This window comes from Alligator sinensis, unplaced genomic scaffold (assembly GCF_000455745.1).
Source record: "Alligator sinensis unplaced genomic scaffold, ASM45574v1 scaffold60_1, whole genome shotgun sequence".
NCBI classification, from domain to species: domain Eukaryota; kingdom Metazoa; phylum Chordata; order Crocodylia; family Alligatoridae; genus Alligator; species Alligator sinensis.
Genome location: NW_005841858.1, coordinates 3,957,431 through 3,975,138, shown reverse-complemented (window position 1 = coordinate 3,975,138; position 17,708 = coordinate 3,957,431). Strand labels below are relative to the sequence as shown.

At 43.5% G+C, this 17,708-nt stretch overlaps 1 protein-coding gene across 1 annotated transcript in view; it reads right to left on the bottom strand.

Moving 5' to 3' along the window:
* The window catches only part of GFM1 (G elongation factor mitochondrial 1), a 51,186-nt gene extending 33,484 nt beyond the window's left edge, over window positions 1-17,702 (bottom strand). The window contains exons 1-7 of the mRNA XM_025215085.1: window positions 17,022-17,702; window positions 16,490-16,642; window positions 15,758-15,890; window positions 12,764-12,968; window positions 11,665-11,781; window positions 8,074-8,224; window positions 590-744 (exon numbers count right to left, since the gene is read on the bottom strand). Of these exons, the coding sequence (XP_025070870.1) occupies window positions 590-744; window positions 8,074-8,224; window positions 11,665-11,781; window positions 12,764-12,968; window positions 15,758-15,890; window positions 16,490-16,642; window positions 17,022-17,033 (926 nt within the window). The 5' untranslated portion in view covers window positions 17,034-17,702. The remainder of the gene's footprint in view (window positions 1-589; window positions 745-8,073; window positions 8,225-11,664; window positions 11,782-12,763; window positions 12,969-15,757; window positions 15,891-16,489; window positions 16,643-17,021) is intronic.
* Between the last annotated feature and the right edge of the window lie 6 nt (window positions 17,703-17,708).

Sequence of the window (17,708 nt, the reverse complement as noted above, 5' to 3'; positions counted from 1 at the left end):
AGAGTGTAAAACACATTTAGTGGTCCCACCTCTACCTCTTTATGTTTTAACACTGTAATTATCACTACAGTATTAGAGTAGCTCAAATATAGCAAGAAAAACCTCAAGATAATCATTTAATCATTACTTGGAATTGTTTTTATGTAAAGATGTATCTGATTTTATATGTCCAAATGTACTGTGAATTACTCAAATCACTACTTATATAAAGAGAGATATAAACTGGCTCTCTGAATGTCTGGACTTAATTTTTTTAAACTGCAAAAGCATGTTTAAATTTAGACTTGTTGCAATTAATCAGGTGTTTAAACATATTTTCAAATGTGACCCCCTTCCTAGTCTAGACAGAGCCCGAGGTGCTGCCGCCACTTTATCACACAGACAAATAACCACATGACCAAATCACTGTGTCATCTCACCCTGACACAAGTCACATAATTCTTTGAAGTGACTGGTAAAACGTACTATTAATGCATATTGCTACCCACATTTCCTCCTTCATTTTATATCTATTTAAAATCTTAATCACGCAAACATTTTTTACCTCCATATATAAGTGTCCTCCTACCCTTGCTCCTTCTGTACTTACTCCTGGTTGAGGATAGCATAATTCTGGACTTCAGATGGATTTGGGAGGTACTCTAAGACAGCATCCAGCAGTGGTTGCACTCCTTTGTTTTTCAGAGCACTTCCCATAAGCACAGGGGTAAAAGACTTTTTCAGTGTTGCTCTTCTTACTGCAAGCTAGAAAAACATAGATGTGTTATTTCGGCTCCCATAGTGACTTCAATATTTTACATGTACATGAAAGGCACTGCCTTCAACAAGAAGTTTAGACCATTAGGACAAGGTGTGAGTTCAATAAAGAACAAAAAAATAATCATTGCTTAAAAAAGAAAGGATTAGACTGAAGGGATAAATGGAAGTGTATGAAGTGTCCATGCTAAGTGTATGAAGTGTCACTATTGCAGAGTTGCTCAGTTTTCTTTTTTCTCACTTAACATTGGATAGATTTCAAATGGACAATAAACCCATTATCTATGTTGATGCCTCAGCTGTTTAAAGAAGAAATCCCAAATATTTTCAGTTCACTAGCCCCAACAAAAGTGCCTGAAACAGGGAGAGCTTATATTCTAACATTCTAATCAATCCCTTTTCAAGAGCCAACTTCTGCTTGCATCAAAACTTCCACCGAGAGACTACTTCTAATAGATCTATCCTTAAATTTTTCCCTCTATATTCACTTTCCACTTTCCCACCATCATCCAAGTTCTCCTAAAAACCAAATACACGGCTCTAGATGAAGCTTTTCTCTATTTGAAATTTGATACTTAATTCCTTTGCCTATTTGTCGATTTAACATTTTCTTTGTTGATTAGCCAAACTGCAACTCAATTTGTTTCATCTCTCTCACAAGTTAAGTTCCCCAGCTGTCTAACTATGTTTGTCACTGTTCTTCTAAATTTCATTTTGGGATAAAGGTGCTCAGTACTGGATATAATACAGTAGGGACAGCTGCATACAAATAGACAATTTACTTCATTTTTCTGAGCAGAGACCAGGTCACCCCCCCATACCGGGACCCCCGTAGGTCCCAGGGGAGGCGCACCCAGGCCCAGGGTCAGTGAGGATCTAGTCAGGGAACTTCTGGAGGGACTGGATGTGTTTAAATCAGCAGGTCCTGATGATCTCCACCCCAGGGTGCTGAGGGAATTGGCAGAGGTCATTGCGGGACCTCTGGCACGGCTTTACGAGCACTCATGGTGTTCTGGCATTGTGCCAGAGGACTGGAAAAGGGCCAATGTGGTTCCCATTTTCAAAAAAGGGAGCAAGGAGGACCCAGGAAACTATAGGCCAGATAGTCTTACCTCGGTCCTGGGTAAGGTTTTTGAGAGAATTATCCTGGCGCGTGCCTGCGCGTGGCCAGCAGGAGAGATTATGCTTAGGGGCAACCAACATGGGTTCATCAGAGGCAGGTCCTGTCAGACCAACCTGGTGGCCTTTTACGACCAGGTCACAAAAGCCTTAGATGCAGACATTACAGTAGACGTAGTCTTTCTGGACTTTAGGAAGGCCTTCGACACTGTCTCTCACCCCGTTCTCACTGAAAAACTAGGAGACTGTGGCATCAATACCTACACAGTCAGATGGTCACTAGTTGGCTGGAGGGCAATACCCAGAGAGTGGTGGTGGACGGGTCTTATTCGACCTGGAGGGATGTGGGCAGTGTCATTCCACAGGGCTCGGTCCTCGCACCTGCACTGTTCAACATCTTCATCAGTGACCTGGACGGGGGCTGAAAAAGCACCCTGTTCAAATTCGCAGATGACACTAAGATGTGGGGAGAAGTGGGCATGCTAGAAGGGAGGAATAGGCTGCAATCAGACCTGGACAGGTTAGAGGGGTGGGCGGATGAGAACAGGATGAGTTTCAACACTGACAAGTGCAAGGTGCTGCACCTGGGGAGGAAGAACCAGCAGCATACCTACAGGCTGGGGAACTCCCTTCTTGTCAGTGCAGAGGCAGAAAATGATCTCGGAGTCATTATTGATGCCAAAATGAACATGGGCTGACAGTGTGGGGATGCGGTCAGGAAGGCCAACCATACCTTGTCATGAATCCACAGATGCATCTCAAGCAGGTCCAAGGAGGTTATCCTCCCCCTCTACGCGACACTGGAGTACTGCGGTTGGAGTACTGCATCCAGTTCTGGGCACCGCACTTCAGGAGGGATGTGGACAACATGGAGAGGGTCCAGAGGAAGGCTACCCACATGATCAGGGATCAGAAGGGCAGGCCCTACGAAGAGAGGCTAAGAGACTCGAACCTGTTCAGCCTCCACAAGAGAAGGCTGAGGGGGGATCTAGTGGCCATTTACAAACTAGCCAGGAGGGACCAGCAGGCATTGGGAGAGTCCCTGTTCCCCCGAGCACTACCAGGAGTGACTAGAAATAACGGTCACAAGCTGGAAGAGGGTAGATTCAGGCTAGACATCAGGAGGTGCTACTTCACTGTCAGGGCAGCCAGGATCTGGAACCAACTTCCAAGAGAAGTGGTGCTGGCTCCTACCCTGGGGGTCTTTAAGAGGAGGCTGGATGAACACCTTGCTGGGGTCGTTTGACCCCAGTACTCTTTCCTGCCATGGCAGGGGGGCAGACTTGATAATCTGCTCAGGTCCCTTCTGACCCTACCAACTATGAAACTATAAAGATTTGATGCCTCTGTTTATACAGCCCGAAAATGAATTGGTCTTTTCTCATGTCCCATTTGCTGTCCATTATCACCTTGCAGTTTCTGTCAATAGTACTTCTATCTAGATTTCTGTGCCTCCGGTCCATTGAGATATTAAATTCAAGTTGATTCTCTATTTCCTATTTTTGTTCTACATTATTAATTTTTTCAGATCCCTAAGTATTATCCCACATAGCCTCAACGTATTTCTAGCTGCTCTCAGTTTAGTGTCACTTAACAATTTTTATGTTTCATTATTAATGAAGATATGAAACAAGAGTTAGCTTAACACCTATCCTTGCAGTAATCCCCTGCAATAGACTCTTCCCCACAAATTCCTCCTCTGACCCAAATATTCAGCTGATATATGCTGGACTTCTATCAGTCAAGGATCTGACTGTCTGCAGTATCAGTATCCTTTTTATGGTCCTTTGGGCAATTTCCTATTATTCTGATGGTGCTCCTATACCAAGCCCATTTAAAAATAAAGCTTTATGACACAATCCAAGAACCTAAAATGTTCATCTATTGCTGTCCCTTCATGCACTGTTACCCATTGTAAATGTACTGCACAATCTTTCAGATAGAAAACTGATGTGTAGGAAGGTCAAAATGACCTAAGCCACACTGCAACAAACACAGAAGATCCCACCTCTCCTGCTCCCTTACCCTATTCTTCTTCAATTACAAGATAATTTTTTACCCTTATTTTTCCCTGCTCACCTCTTAGGGACACAATGTCAATAACAGGTAAAATTTTAAACCATCTGAGAATCCACTATACATGTTCAGAAAGACTCTTGACAAGTGGTATTTCTGCAAGAGCCTTGCAGAGCACAGAGATAATACCAAAATATCTTTGCAGCCCATTTGTCACCAACTGCAAAAACTCGACACTGGAAGTTTCTCACCTAACGAGCAGGGCACCTGCTGACAGCATTTCAAGCACTACCTAGTTTGAGAGGTAGTAGGCAAGCTGGCCAAAGAGGCTGGCTTCAATATCACAACAGACATTTATCAACAGAAACCCAGGCAATAGCAACAATTTGGCAACTAAAGTGCCACCCTCTTCAGCCTGGAGGAAAGTGTCTGGTCCTCAAGAGTCTAAAGAGCAAGAGCCTCCATGCACTATGCCTCACACTGTAAGAGCCCAGAGGGCACAGCCACAGCTATCACAGGGGCAGAGCAGTGGCCCATCCGCAGCAGTAACAGTCACACAGCCAGGGAGTTCCCGATCCTGTAGGGTAGTGTAGGGTAGGAGCTAAGGAAGAGAGGCTGGGGAGAAGAGTGGGAGAAGTAGGGGGAAGAGTTTTCCCACCTTGCAAAACTGAGGTTCAGAACATTTTCCCCCTTCTGAATTGGGTTAAAAATTAAAATATGGAAAAATGTGCATGAAGAATATCAATATTGTTTGTTTGAAGTTGTTTGGTTTTTTTTAACTATAAATTAAATCCAAATTTTGAAACAAAAAAAAATGGAGCTTCTAAAAACTTAAAATCAGGAGGGCTTTGTATATTGGAAACATTTTTCTTTTTTTTTTTTCAAAACAGAATATTTGCTGAAACTTCCCCTTCTCACAAAAGTTTCTGTTTCAATGAATCACCGTTTTCTGATGAAAAGCATTTCAGTCTGCTCTACTGAAAAATCTGTTCACCATTCCTTGGCACATCTGAGTTTCTTTGACTGTCTAGGGCATCCCCAAGGATGTCAGGCTAAGTGGGGCGGGGGGGGGGTTTAGCCTTGTGCTTATGCAGTGCCTTTCATCCTGAGTTCTCAAACTGCTTTACCTGAAGAGTCAAGACCTGACTGCTCTACAAGGTAAACAAACAGGATCCCCATTATAAAAAGACAGAAAAAAAAATCTTGAGGTACACCTGATTTAAACTGTTTGCCCAAAATCAAACAATTAATCACTGATTATCGGCTATGGAACTTAAGATTCCTGACCTTGACTCTTCTATCCAAACCACTAGAGGATGCTGCTCTCTACAGTTACCAACTTAACTACACAAGAAAGAAACTGCTGCCTTCTTTGGATAAGGAAGTTATTTAAAAAGTTCATTTGTATTCTCAGTGATGGTCATTAGCTATGAATAGCTCACAGGGTTCCTATCAGAGGTTCCTATCCTTTCAGGGATTTGGTTTTCAGTATTCCCTTACATGCTACCATCTAAAAAAAAATCACTAAGTGAAGGAGCTAACAAAACGATTTCCAGCAGAATAACAGAAAGCCATTTGGGGCTTTCATTCTTTTTTAACAACCTATATTTCCTAAAAAGTTACCAGTATCTTCAGTACCCAGCTGAAGACTTCACACAGAGATCTGATTTTCATAAAGCACAGACTGCTTATACAGACACATATTAATCATTAGTCACTTATGAAAATACTAGCCTAAAATCTTTAGGCTTAGGGTCCAAACTCTCGTAGAAGAGGACTTGAGTTTATCTGCACTAGTCAGGATGGGGCATTAGCTATAATCAAGGAGTTCCTATGCAATCAGTATATTTACAGATATCCTAATTACTCACTTTACTTGCAGAAAAGCAGCATTGCCTCCTATACTAGACAACCATTTTATTTGCTTTTTTTAAATTAGTGCAGAAATATCAATTAGTGCAGAAACTTTTTTGAAGTTACACTTAAAATCTCTTGATTGAAAGACTTTTGAAACTGGCAAAGAATGAGTTTTGAAAGAGCAAGTTAGTCCATAAGGAAAACACTAGAAAGACTTAATGGTTATGAAGGCAGAGAAGAAAACTGGCTGGAAGGTTTTAAATTTGATTATAAAACCAAACTTCATGCACAAAAAAACCCCCAAGACTCCACTATCCTTTTCTGGGGTCATCTTGTCCATGTTGGTGTGTGCATGCACAAGGGTACTGAAAATCTAATTACGTTAATGCCTAGGGTTCCTACTCTACCAGAAAATAAAACACTGTCAAAGTGTGTCTCCCATCAATTCCGTCAGCAATCATTGTAAGAGAAATAGAAATATTACTTTCATGCCATTGAGTAGCTGGGATACATCAAACAAACAACTTCTCATTCCATATGTTTTAGGGGCAGCAAACCCTGTCTGAGCCCTTGATCCTTAATGAGCACCATCCACTAGAACTGTGACCTTCAGGAGCGCTATCTAACACGAGTTCCATGAAAAAATATTTTCCACAAGAACTTGGCTGCCTGCCACTGAAAGAAAATCCATCTTCAGGGACAAATTAGTTCAAATAAAGCTGCCTCTGCACTGCTACAGCTATTAAACAGCTGTAATTAATTGGCTTTTCGGAGATAGGGAAAAAAAGTAAGGCCATTCTGAATAGACAAATTTCTTTTGCAACCAACCCTCTTCCCAGACTTCTCAGCAGAAGCAACAGATAACAGCTTCCTCCTAGAATCACGCTTTCCCCACAACAAACAATAGCAGAATACATAGTGCACTTCTCCAGCACCACTCTTTGTTCTGCCCTGGAGGACACTCTTCCACCTATAACCACAATTAAATGCTGCCTTGAGCAACAAGCAGAGCAGGTGCTTTATGAACAGAATTGTTCTATTCCTGTATTCAAGCCTCATAAAAATAAGAGCCTGAAAATTAATGATGCCAGGTACCCAGAATTACCACTGAAGTCAATGGTAATCACAGCTGCTTCCCACCTCTTTAAAAAAAAAAAAAAAAGCTTTCCCTCCCAGTTTAGGTATAAGAATGCCTGAAGCTACAGTCCATGCTGGACTGCAGAATCAATGCTCTGTGCAACCATCCTAACATTTGTTACAATATTAAAAGACCAAAAAAGTCAGCTCATGAGAAGATTCAAATAAAGCTTATGGACAAACCCTTACTGCAGTCTTAACTTTCACTGACCACTCTTCTTTCAAAGATGGAGCACATACAGCAAACTGGGCATTGCTGCTTCCCTACAGGATAAGTGCAGTGCAGAAAGGAGAACAGAACAGAAAACACGATGGCAACCACCTACTGGCTCCAACAATTTCAGGGTGTATCAAGCTGTTGAATCTGCTCAATGAAAGTGCCTACAAACCACCAAAGCTTAAATTGATGCATCTTTCTTGGATGTTGAAAACACATTCCAAGAGTCTAGTTGGAAGCAAAACACAAACAAAAGCAAACGGTGACCAAAGTATTCAAACAGACATCCTTGTGAATCTCCTTCCACCGACATCTCCAAAGACAGATAGCTCCAACTTCAACAGTTGTGCTGGTGAGAAATGAGTCTACAGATTCCAGCTCCCCATAACAGATCTTTACAACCTGTTGCTGCTTTGTTTGTCACACCTAGCAGCTGGTTGTCTGCAGCAGTTTTCATCTTCAGCCTATTTGTAACCACTCAGTGGTAAAGTTTTCTTGCTGCTGTCAAGGGAAGTTGTCACAACAAAGAGATGGCACAAACTATCCCTCAGTTTGAACTAAGCATGAACTTAGGACACACAAAACTCAGGGTTACCAATTCAAATCTTCTCAGGGTTGAAAGTGACCAAATAATTATTATAAATCAGTGATTCTTTGGTGGCCTCAGCCTAGTTTCCAGTCCATTTTACAAAGCCCACCAGCACAAACAACACACTTGCAGAGGCTGAGTGAGAAACCAAGGGTTAAACATAGGCCTGGAAAAGGCAGTGAGATGATCATGGTACTCTAGCAAGTTAATTGTGCAAAGCTGTTACTGACCCTACAATTCATGGGGCCCAGCACACCTGGGTGCTATATAGGTAGCATTTTTTAGGGAAGTGAGTGCCCAGAAACTAGCAAGAGACTCTGAAACATCTCACTTCTAGCCAGTAAGAACTATTTCAATAGGAAAAAGAACCATCAGACATTACCTTTAAATCAGCTACTGTAGGGATCTTTTCTTCCAAAAACAGTTCTCCAAGTTGCTCATCTGAGTTAGCAACACATTCAATCAATTCCTGACGTCTGTCTGCTGCCTCAGCTCTAAATTCAGCTGGGATTTCATCATATTGAACTTTCTGCCTACAAATATACAGGACAGAAACAGTGTAGCTAGTTTGATGGACAACCATAGGAAATGAAATTTGAATCAGCTAAGCATCATGGTTGCTACAAAATTCTAAGCCAGTCCAAACATTAACTATCAGTGTGAATAAGTGATGGAGGTCCATCAACTTTGATCTCCAATGCCACATCAGTGAGGAAGTGCATCAGCTCATAGCAGGGCTTGGCAGTGCAGCAGAACAACCTATTCCTCCACCTCAGTCCCACTTCACATTTACCCTGGCACACTTAAACCAAATAGGCATATAATGAGATATGGCCACAAAGCAAGAGACATCCTATACTTTTCATGCTGAATGCAAACATAGCTATACACATGCTGCATCCGGTATTCAGCAGTTAAGTTACCAACTGCACTAAAACTAGTCCTACAGCATCATCTCACGAAGATTCGGCATTATAGCAAAATTAGGTGTCTCATCCCCTATTAAGTCATGGATGTTTGATATTTCATTCACAAGCAACATCCTTACCTTTCCTAACCTCCCAAGAGATAATAGGAGGTATTGCTCATGGCACTGAAGTCAATGGGAGCTTTGCCGCAACATGGCAGGACTTAGAATCATAGAAAATTAGGGCTGGAAGGGACTGTAGGAGGTTATCTAATGTAGTCTAACCCCCCGCTCAAAACAGGAACATCCCCAACTAGATCATTCCAGCCCCTTGTCTAGCTGGGTCTTAAAAATCTACAGGCATGGAGACTCCACAACCTCACTAGATAACTTGTTCCAGCACTTTACTACCCTCCTAGTGAGAAAGATTTTCCTAATATCTAACCTAAACTTCCCTTGCTGCAACTTGAGACCATTGCTCCTTGTTCTGTTATCTGTCACCACAGAGAACAGTCTAGCTCCATCCTCCTTAGAACCCCACCCCACTCCAGGTAGTTGAAGTCTGCTGTTAAATCCCATCTCAGTCTTCTCTTCTCCAGACTAAATAAGCCCAGTTCTCTCAGCCTCTCCTCAGAAGACATGTGCCTCAGCCCTCCAATCATTTTTACTGCCCTCTGCTGGACTGTCTCCAATTTGTCCACATCCTTTCTGTAATGGGGCCCAAAACTGGACACAGTACTCCAGATACGGCCTTGCCAGTGCTGAACAGAGGGGAATAATCACTTCCCTTGATCTGCTGGCAATGCTCCTACTGATGTAGCCCAGTATGCCCTTAGCCTTCTTCACAACAAGGGCACACTGCTGGTTCATATTCAACTTATTGTCCACTGTAACCCCCAGTCCTTTTCTGCAGAGCTGCTGCTTAGCCAGTTAGTCCCAGGCCTGTACCAGTGCATGGGATTGTTCTGCCTTAAATGCAGGACTCTGCACTTCTCCTTATTGAACCTCGTGGGCAGGTCCCCACATGCAGGGACATGCACTTGTAGAGGCACAAATACTAGCAGCACAAATCTCTGCTAATACCTTATGCCCCATTGCATGCCCCTGCACATGCGCTTCAGCGCACAGCAAATTATCCCAGGAAGGGGTAGGGGAGGCTGAGGCCTACACCTCTGCTGGCCCCAGCAGTATTACCTGGTGTCCTGGTGCAGCGGGGATGCAGATCTGGCAGCACAAAGCCTGGCCAGCAGCCAGAACATTGCTCTGGACAGTCGGCTCTCCATTTGTTCTGGTGCACACCGACACATACCTAGCGCTACCTTCCCCCCACCTCCACCCAAGTTTTCTTTTTTAGCTACCAGGATTTCCTGGTACATGTTTTCATGTTTCCCACATGTAGTCTGTGGTGCCACAAAGTGGTTTGTGGCGCCACAAGCCACACAACCCTGCACATGGGGACCTGCCCAATGAGATTTATTTTAGTTCAATCCTCCAATTTGTCTAGGTCTCTCTTCTAGCCCTACCCTCCTGCATACCTACTACTCCCTCCAGCTTGCTGAGGGTGCACTCCATCCCATCTTCCAGGTCGCTAATGAAGATATTGAACAAAACCAGCCCTAGGACCAATCCCTGGGGCACTCCATTTGATACCAGCTGCCAACTAAACATTGGGCCATTTACTACTAATCTCTGAGCTCAATGATCCAGACAGTTCTCTATCCACCTTAAAGTCCATTCGTCCAACCCAGACTTCCTTAGCTTTCTTGCAAGAATTTTATGGGAGACCGTATCAAAAGCCTTGCTAAAGTCAAGGTACTCCACATCCACCAGTCTCCCCACATCCACAGAGCCAGCCATCTCGACATGGAAGGCAATCAGGTTGGCCAGGCATGACCTGTCCTTGGTGTATCCATGCTGACTGTTCCTAATGACCTCCTCCTCCTCCTAGTACTTAGAAATGGATAACCTGAGGATCTGCTGCATGATTTTTCCAAGTACCTAGGTGAGTCTGATTGGTCTGTAGTTCCCTGGATCCTCCTTCTTCCCTTTCTTAAAGATGGGCACTATATTTGCTTTTCCAGTCGTCCAGGACCTCTCCCAATCACCGTGAGTTTTCAAAGGTGATAGCCAGAGGCTCTGCAATCACACTGACCAACTCCCTCGGCACCCTCAACCTGTGCAACCTGTCCACCCCCACAGACTTGTACATGTTCAGCCTTTCTAAATAGTCCCTAACCCTTTGTTTTCCCACTGTTGGCTGTTCACCTCCTCCCCAGACTGTGCTGCCAGTTGCAATAGTCTGGGAGCTGACCTTGCCTTGGAAGACTGAGGTGAAGTAAGCATTGAGTACTTCAGCCTTTTCTGCATCCTGTCACTAGTTTGCCTCCCCCATGTAGTAAAGGACCCACACTTTCCCTGATCCTCTTTTTGTTGCTGACATACTTGTAGAACATCCTTCATGCTATCCTTCATGTCCCTTGGTAGCTGCAACTCCAGCTGCGCTTTGGCTTTCCTGATTTCATCCCTGCATGCCTGAGCAATACTCTTATACTCCTCTCTAGTTGTTCGTGCAAGTTTCTACTTCTTATAAGCTTCCTTTTTGTGTTTTACTGAAGAGTTCCCTGACGAGCCAAGCTGGTTTTCTGCTGTACTCGCTAGTCTTATTTCGTTCAACAAGCATCACAACTGACACTTCAGTAAAACAATTAGCTCTATATGTCTGTCAGACATACAGTCTAATCCTTTCTTGTGCTCCCCCTGCCCAAAACTGAATAGATCAGGGATTCCAGACCTCTGCAATCAAATCCCACTACCAGGCTTCTGTACCTCTAGGACACAACAGTGCTGGTTTTCCTTGTTGGCCACATTAAGTTGTTTGTCAAAGGGATGCAGCTACCCTAAGTTATGCACCAAAATAAGGGCCTCTGTAGACAGCCCAGCCTCAGCTCTAGCTATAACATACTGTCAGGATTCTTTCCTGACTACCAAAACAATTTGCTACTCCATTTAAGCATTCTTCATACCGGGAGTAACTTTATTCTATAAGAAAAGACTTCAGCCACTTACCCAAAATCACCATCAAAGTACATGGCCTTTTCTTCAATAAGATCTATAATCCCTCTGAAGTTTCCTTCAAGACCAATGGGAATTTGAATAGGGGCTGCATTGTAATTTAACTTGGATCTGAAAAATTTAAAAATACAATTAGTTCTCAGTAAAAAACAAGGAAGTTTTATAAAATCACCTGTCTCGACCTATCCTTGATTAGTGTCATTAACCCACCCTGCCATTACTAACATTAAAAGTTTCCTTGACTATCTGAAAGAATTCTACTGAAAACCAACTGCTGACAGAACATCCAGGTATATTTTTATGTATTTGCTGGATTAAATAATTTAATCTGAGGGCTACTTCCCTCTCACATGTTTTAGTACATTTGGAAATGGTCTACTCTTCTTTGTTTGTAAGAGGACATTCACAGGACATGAGAGATAGAGAGAAGGAAGCATCCGATTATGAGAGTAGTCAGGCATAAGGACAGGCTACCTAAAGATGTTATGGATTCTCCATGCTCAGAAACTTTCAAAAGCAGGTTACACACACACTTGGCTGGGATGGTTTGGTCAGGAATGATTCTGCCTTGAGCAGGAGGCTGCACTAGATGACCTTGTGAGGTTCCTTCCAGCCCTACTTTCCTATGATCCTATATAACATACAGGTTTTATGTGATAGAACCCTCCTCTGTCCTACCAGAGCAGTGCACTGCAGCATGTCTATCATCCCTGTAGTGAGGAAGCTTAAAACAAAACCTTTTCAAGCAGCTCCACATATACTTGTATTATCATAAATAAAAATGAGCCATAAACCCAATTCAGCAGACATGAAACCATGCTCCTTTGGAGGAAATGGAAGTTTCCTAATCTAAGGGAACTACCATCTGTTTTGTCAATGAGAGTTATTTTGGTATCCTCTGCTGCTGTAATTAGAGAAGCTCTGTTTCAGCTACCCATCTGATTTAACTTAAAACCGTGCACTGTACCACGGGGCTGTGACTCCATCAGATCGCAGAAGCTCAGCAGGATCATTAACACCTACTCAAAATATCAAGAAACATTATGCGAATGTCTAGGAACTGCGCTGCAAACAGGCTAAAAATAGTAGGTACCTCAGTTGTTGCACAGCTCTGGTGGGACTTGAGCCCATTCTGTCCAGCTTATTGATGAATGTTAGAAATGGGACATTATAACGCTTCATTTGCCTGGTGACTGTCATTGTTTGGCACTGAACTCCTCCAACAGCACAGAGCACCAGGACAGCTCCATCAAGAACTCGCAGCGCTCTTTCCACTTCAATTGTGAAGTCTACATGCCCTGGATAACAAAAACAATTATTTCTGTGATGGTTTGAATAGCAGCATGGTTTGCTTCCCTTCTGTATTCATGTGAATTAGCCTTCAGCTATGCTGAAGGAGCCTAAATCAGACCTAAATTGATGAAAAAAATTAGTTTTGAAAACAAACATTTTCTTTAACTTTAGGGTCAATGACAACATTTGCAAAGTTGTTTTTGAGGGCATTTCACTAGAAAGAGCTTTCATTTTCAGAGAGAAATCCTGACAGTGACAGCAAGTCAAACTCTGCAATATTAACCTACTGCAAAGCAGCCAGAAAGTGACATTTACTTGAAAGGATTACTATATAAACTAATCTATGTGTATATTATTTAATGGTCAAAGGCAGTAAAAGTACAAGCTATAAACAAACAACATAAGGAATGAAAACTAGCTAGATTTTCATGATAATTTCAGTTTTAACAATCTGAACTATTACAAATAGCAGAATCAAGGGCACTGTTCTTGATTTTGTGATTTCCAATCTAGCAGTGCTCCACACCTATTTATGAAGTACTATTGAGGTACTAACAATCTTCTGACTGTCCCATAAAAGTGGCATGAGTCACATTTATCAACATATTCCTGTGTTTTGGAGGAATCAAAATAAGCATGGTGATTCTTTGCCCATGGCCATTCAGTCCTTGGTCTGTCTTCTGATACTCCCAGCAAGTGCAAGATATCCCACACTATCAACGCCTTCACAAATATTTACTACACAAACTAGGAACATTTCACACCAAACCCCAATGAGAGTTAAAAGGTTATTCTCTTACTTGGATCATACAGGCAACAAAGGCTCCCTTCTTGCAAGGAGCCTCAGGTGCAGAACCCCTGTCTTGAAGCCTGCCACAAACCCCACCACAGACTGTGGGGTTTGTGTGGTATCAGGCAGATTTTCTGTTGTTTATTTCACTGACACAGTGTGTGTGGTTTCATTGGAAAACCAAGGTTACATTGTATCCATTTATGTCACTTCTATCATGGCATGGGTTGTGTTATGCTGTCTATATGTATCTTTATGATTTTGGATCTGGTTTAGCAAAGGGAACTGTGGGATGCATACTTAAGGAAATGGAGTGGGCAGAACTATTCAATCTCTCTTGCTATTATGATATTAGGGCAAGGACAATTGCTGCTCCCAATCACAGACCAAAGGGGCCACCAGTGGGAAGGGCCATTGTCTCCCTAGACACCCGTGAGAAATGGCCCATTAGCCAGCAGAATGCCAGATGTCCTCCAAGTTTTTGGAGGATTCTGGAGACTCATGATGAGAAATTAGGACAATACTGCAGATGGTGGGCATGGTAGGAGATAGCTTGGAGGCATTAAGGGCTGTCTGTAAGGGTTTTAACATTTTTCCCAGGCTGGAAAAAGGTCCAAGGCCTCAGCAAATAGGGCTAGTAGGGTCAGCAAGAAGGCTGAGTTCTAGAGATACTGACAGGACTTGCAGGGGGCCAGGTGGCAGTCAGATTAGAGGGTAAGAAACTTTACTTGTCTTTTGGATCTGTTTTCAAACATATGGTCAGGTTCACTTGTATAATTGTTTTCTCCTACATAATGAATGCTTTTATTGTTTTGTCTCCTTACTGACTGCCTGTGGTAAAGCATGTGCTGGGCAAGCAATATTCCATGCTAGCCCATTCTACAGAAGGCAGGGCCTAAAAATTTCTTCCATGACCCAAAGTGGAGGCCACCTAGGGCCGATAGATGCCTCTGCTCTATCTGTGAGGTCTAGCATAAGGACAGTGAAGCTGAGGCTTGCAGGGATAAGGAGTTACCCCAGAGCAAACCTTGGTCTGTTCATTGGATGCATTTGTGGCAAAGCCTGCTGCAAGGAGGCAGCTCTACAGGTGAAATATTCTGTTTTAAGCCATTTCTGCTCCAACTGAAACAAATCCTTGGTCCAGTCACTCTAATAATCTGTAAACCACATTCTGTGAAAGATGACTGTCCTGAAGAGCACCTGGCACAGGGGTGGAAAGGATGACAGACAGAACCTGAATTAACCCAAACTGATACTCAGTGGTGCATCACAGTTATCTCCGTTTCATCCGGGGGGGAGTTGGTACAGAGTGGGATGAGTTATGACATGATACTACTGTACGTCATGTGTCCACCCAATTTTTATTACATGTTTAAGCCTCTCAATACACTTGATCTTAACCAGAAATCCAAGCGTTATGTCTGTCCACACCCCAAGTTTGCAATTTATTTAATTTTTTTACTACACACAGGCTTTGAAAATGCAAACTCTAGTAAAACAGCATGTGTTACACAGTAACCCGAGTATGGCAGAATCAGTGTCATATGCTTTTGAAAGATGCTCCCAAGAATGAAGATTTTTAAGCTTTATATTTTTACATTTGTCAGGTGCCATAAACGTTCATGTACAGACACACAGAAGACAATAGTCCTGCCTAAGGAGCTTAGTTTAAAATTTCTTGGAGTTTAAGAATTAATAAAGAGTTGAACACAGAAAGTGCAGAACGAAAGGTGTACCCATAAGGACTCAGTTTATGAGGCATACAATGGTCCTCAAAATGAACTGAATCTGGATTTTTTCCTGTGCAGTTACTTAGCCTTAGTCTTCCTCAGCCACTCAAACATGCACATGTTTTCTATTCAGGTCGTCATTTTTGTTTGAGCAGTTCAGATAAGCGGTTGCATACCTGTTGTCATTTGAGCAATATGTTATCAGGAGGGGGGTGGGTGGCTTGAGATATTTTGGTTAGACATAATACTTCAAAAGACCCAGAGTTCACACTACCTGGTGTATCAATGATGTTGATATTAACATCCTTCCACATAGTATATGTCGCTGCAGACTGAATTGTGATACCACGTTGTCGCTCTAGCTCCATAGAATCCATGACAGCCCCAATTCCATCTTTGCCTTTTACCTAAATGCAACAAGCAAATCATGTACTGCAGGAAATTTCTTGCTGATTTTTATCTAGAGTTTTGCCTGCGCAAGAGCTACAGGAGTGATGCTTTATATGGAGAGCAGCATTTTTCAAGCGGCGCATGAAAAATCAAGCTAGTTAAACAACAAGAGCTCACTCTAGAACCTGAACTCACTTTGCCCTTTCATTTGCAAGATGCTCCTGAACAAGGCTGTGTGTTCAAAAATTCATTGTAAACAGATTGCATTTTAACTGGAATTTAATACATCTGGTTAAATGTGACATTTCCCCCCAAAATTTTGCACAGTCAAAGTGACTGTGACAAGAAATTTTCTGTTTGTTATGGTGAGTTCGTTGTATGTATGTGTGTGGGGTAGCCTGGGTTTTGATTTTTTTAAAAAGTGGTGGGGCATACTGAAGCAAGTTAGGCATGAGGCAATCGCCTCAATTATTCCTATTTGCCTGTATTTCAAAGTCTTACTGAATACTTCTACTTTCTTATTCAGTGCAACATCCTTTGTTATTCTACAAAGCCAAAGAACAGAAAGACTGAATTATGGAAATGAGCATTCAGCACCAATATTTCAAAGACCCACCTCATGCATCTGTGATATCCTGCCAGTATAGAAAAGAACGCGCTCCGTTAGTGTTGTTTTCCCTGAGTCTATGTGCGCAGAGATTCCAATGTTGCGGATCTTTTCGTTGGGAATGATTCCTGAGGAACATTGTCTGCAGCTGGTCCACAAGAACTAAAAGATAAAACTAGAATGCAATTCTGCCTCTTTTGTCAGGGTCAGAACAACGTTTGCTCCCCTGACACACCGCTCCAAGCAAGCTTCGGGTCAACACACTTTTTCTTTCTGACAGTTAACTTGAGTGACCTTTCTATGAATCTATGACCTGAGCTCCTGAGCAGCCCAGAGACCTCTGCTCCACAAAAGTAGTGGATGGCCTCTAATCCTAGTTGCACTCTCACCACCCCATTCAGCCTCCACCTCTCCTTTGACACCTCTCTCTGCTCCGCCTCCAGTTCTTCAAGAAACTGGTTCCCTTTATCTTCCTGCTTGCTAGGATAAGGGAAGAGATTGCTCATATCCAGAGACATCCTGTAAAGTACCAGTTTCTTACCATTCCTGCCATTTACCAGCTGTCAATTCAAATACATGACTTTGCAGGTCTCCTACTGGAAGCAGTGCTGAATTAAGAGGACAGCATGAGAAAGCCTAGTAGGAGCAACACAGGGACAAGGGACCCCAGAGAGACTGGGAACATCTGGATGCAAGTGGGCAAAAAGGACACGGAGCAGAGAGCTCATCTCCTGGAGCACTCAAACCAACCCCTGTGGGTGGAAACAAGGACTTGGATATTTCCTGGTAACAAGGGCATCAAACTCAGGTGGTCCTGCAGGCTGAACGCATGGTGCAGGCTAGTCCGTGGACCAAATCAGACTCGGGGACCCCACTCCCCTCCCCCAACGCTGGACTCAGCACACATGGCATTTCCTTTGCGCCCACCAGTCCAGAACCTGCGCTACGTGCGGCGCCCCCGCCGCTGCTCTACCACCGCCCTGCACCCCGCGCCCATCTCCGACTGCTGGCAGGGGGCACTGCACACAGCGCGGTCCCAAACTTGCCCGGGTGCATGTCTGGGGTCCTGGAGCGGGGCGAGTCCGGGCCCCCCAGCCAGGGGCAGCGGGTCTGTGACGCCCCTGCTGTGGCAGCTCCCACGTCCTTGCCCTCAGCTTTCCCCACGGCCGCCCTCAGGCCCGGGCGCTGCAGGGACATGACCCCCCGGCCTGGGGCCGCCCCGCACCTG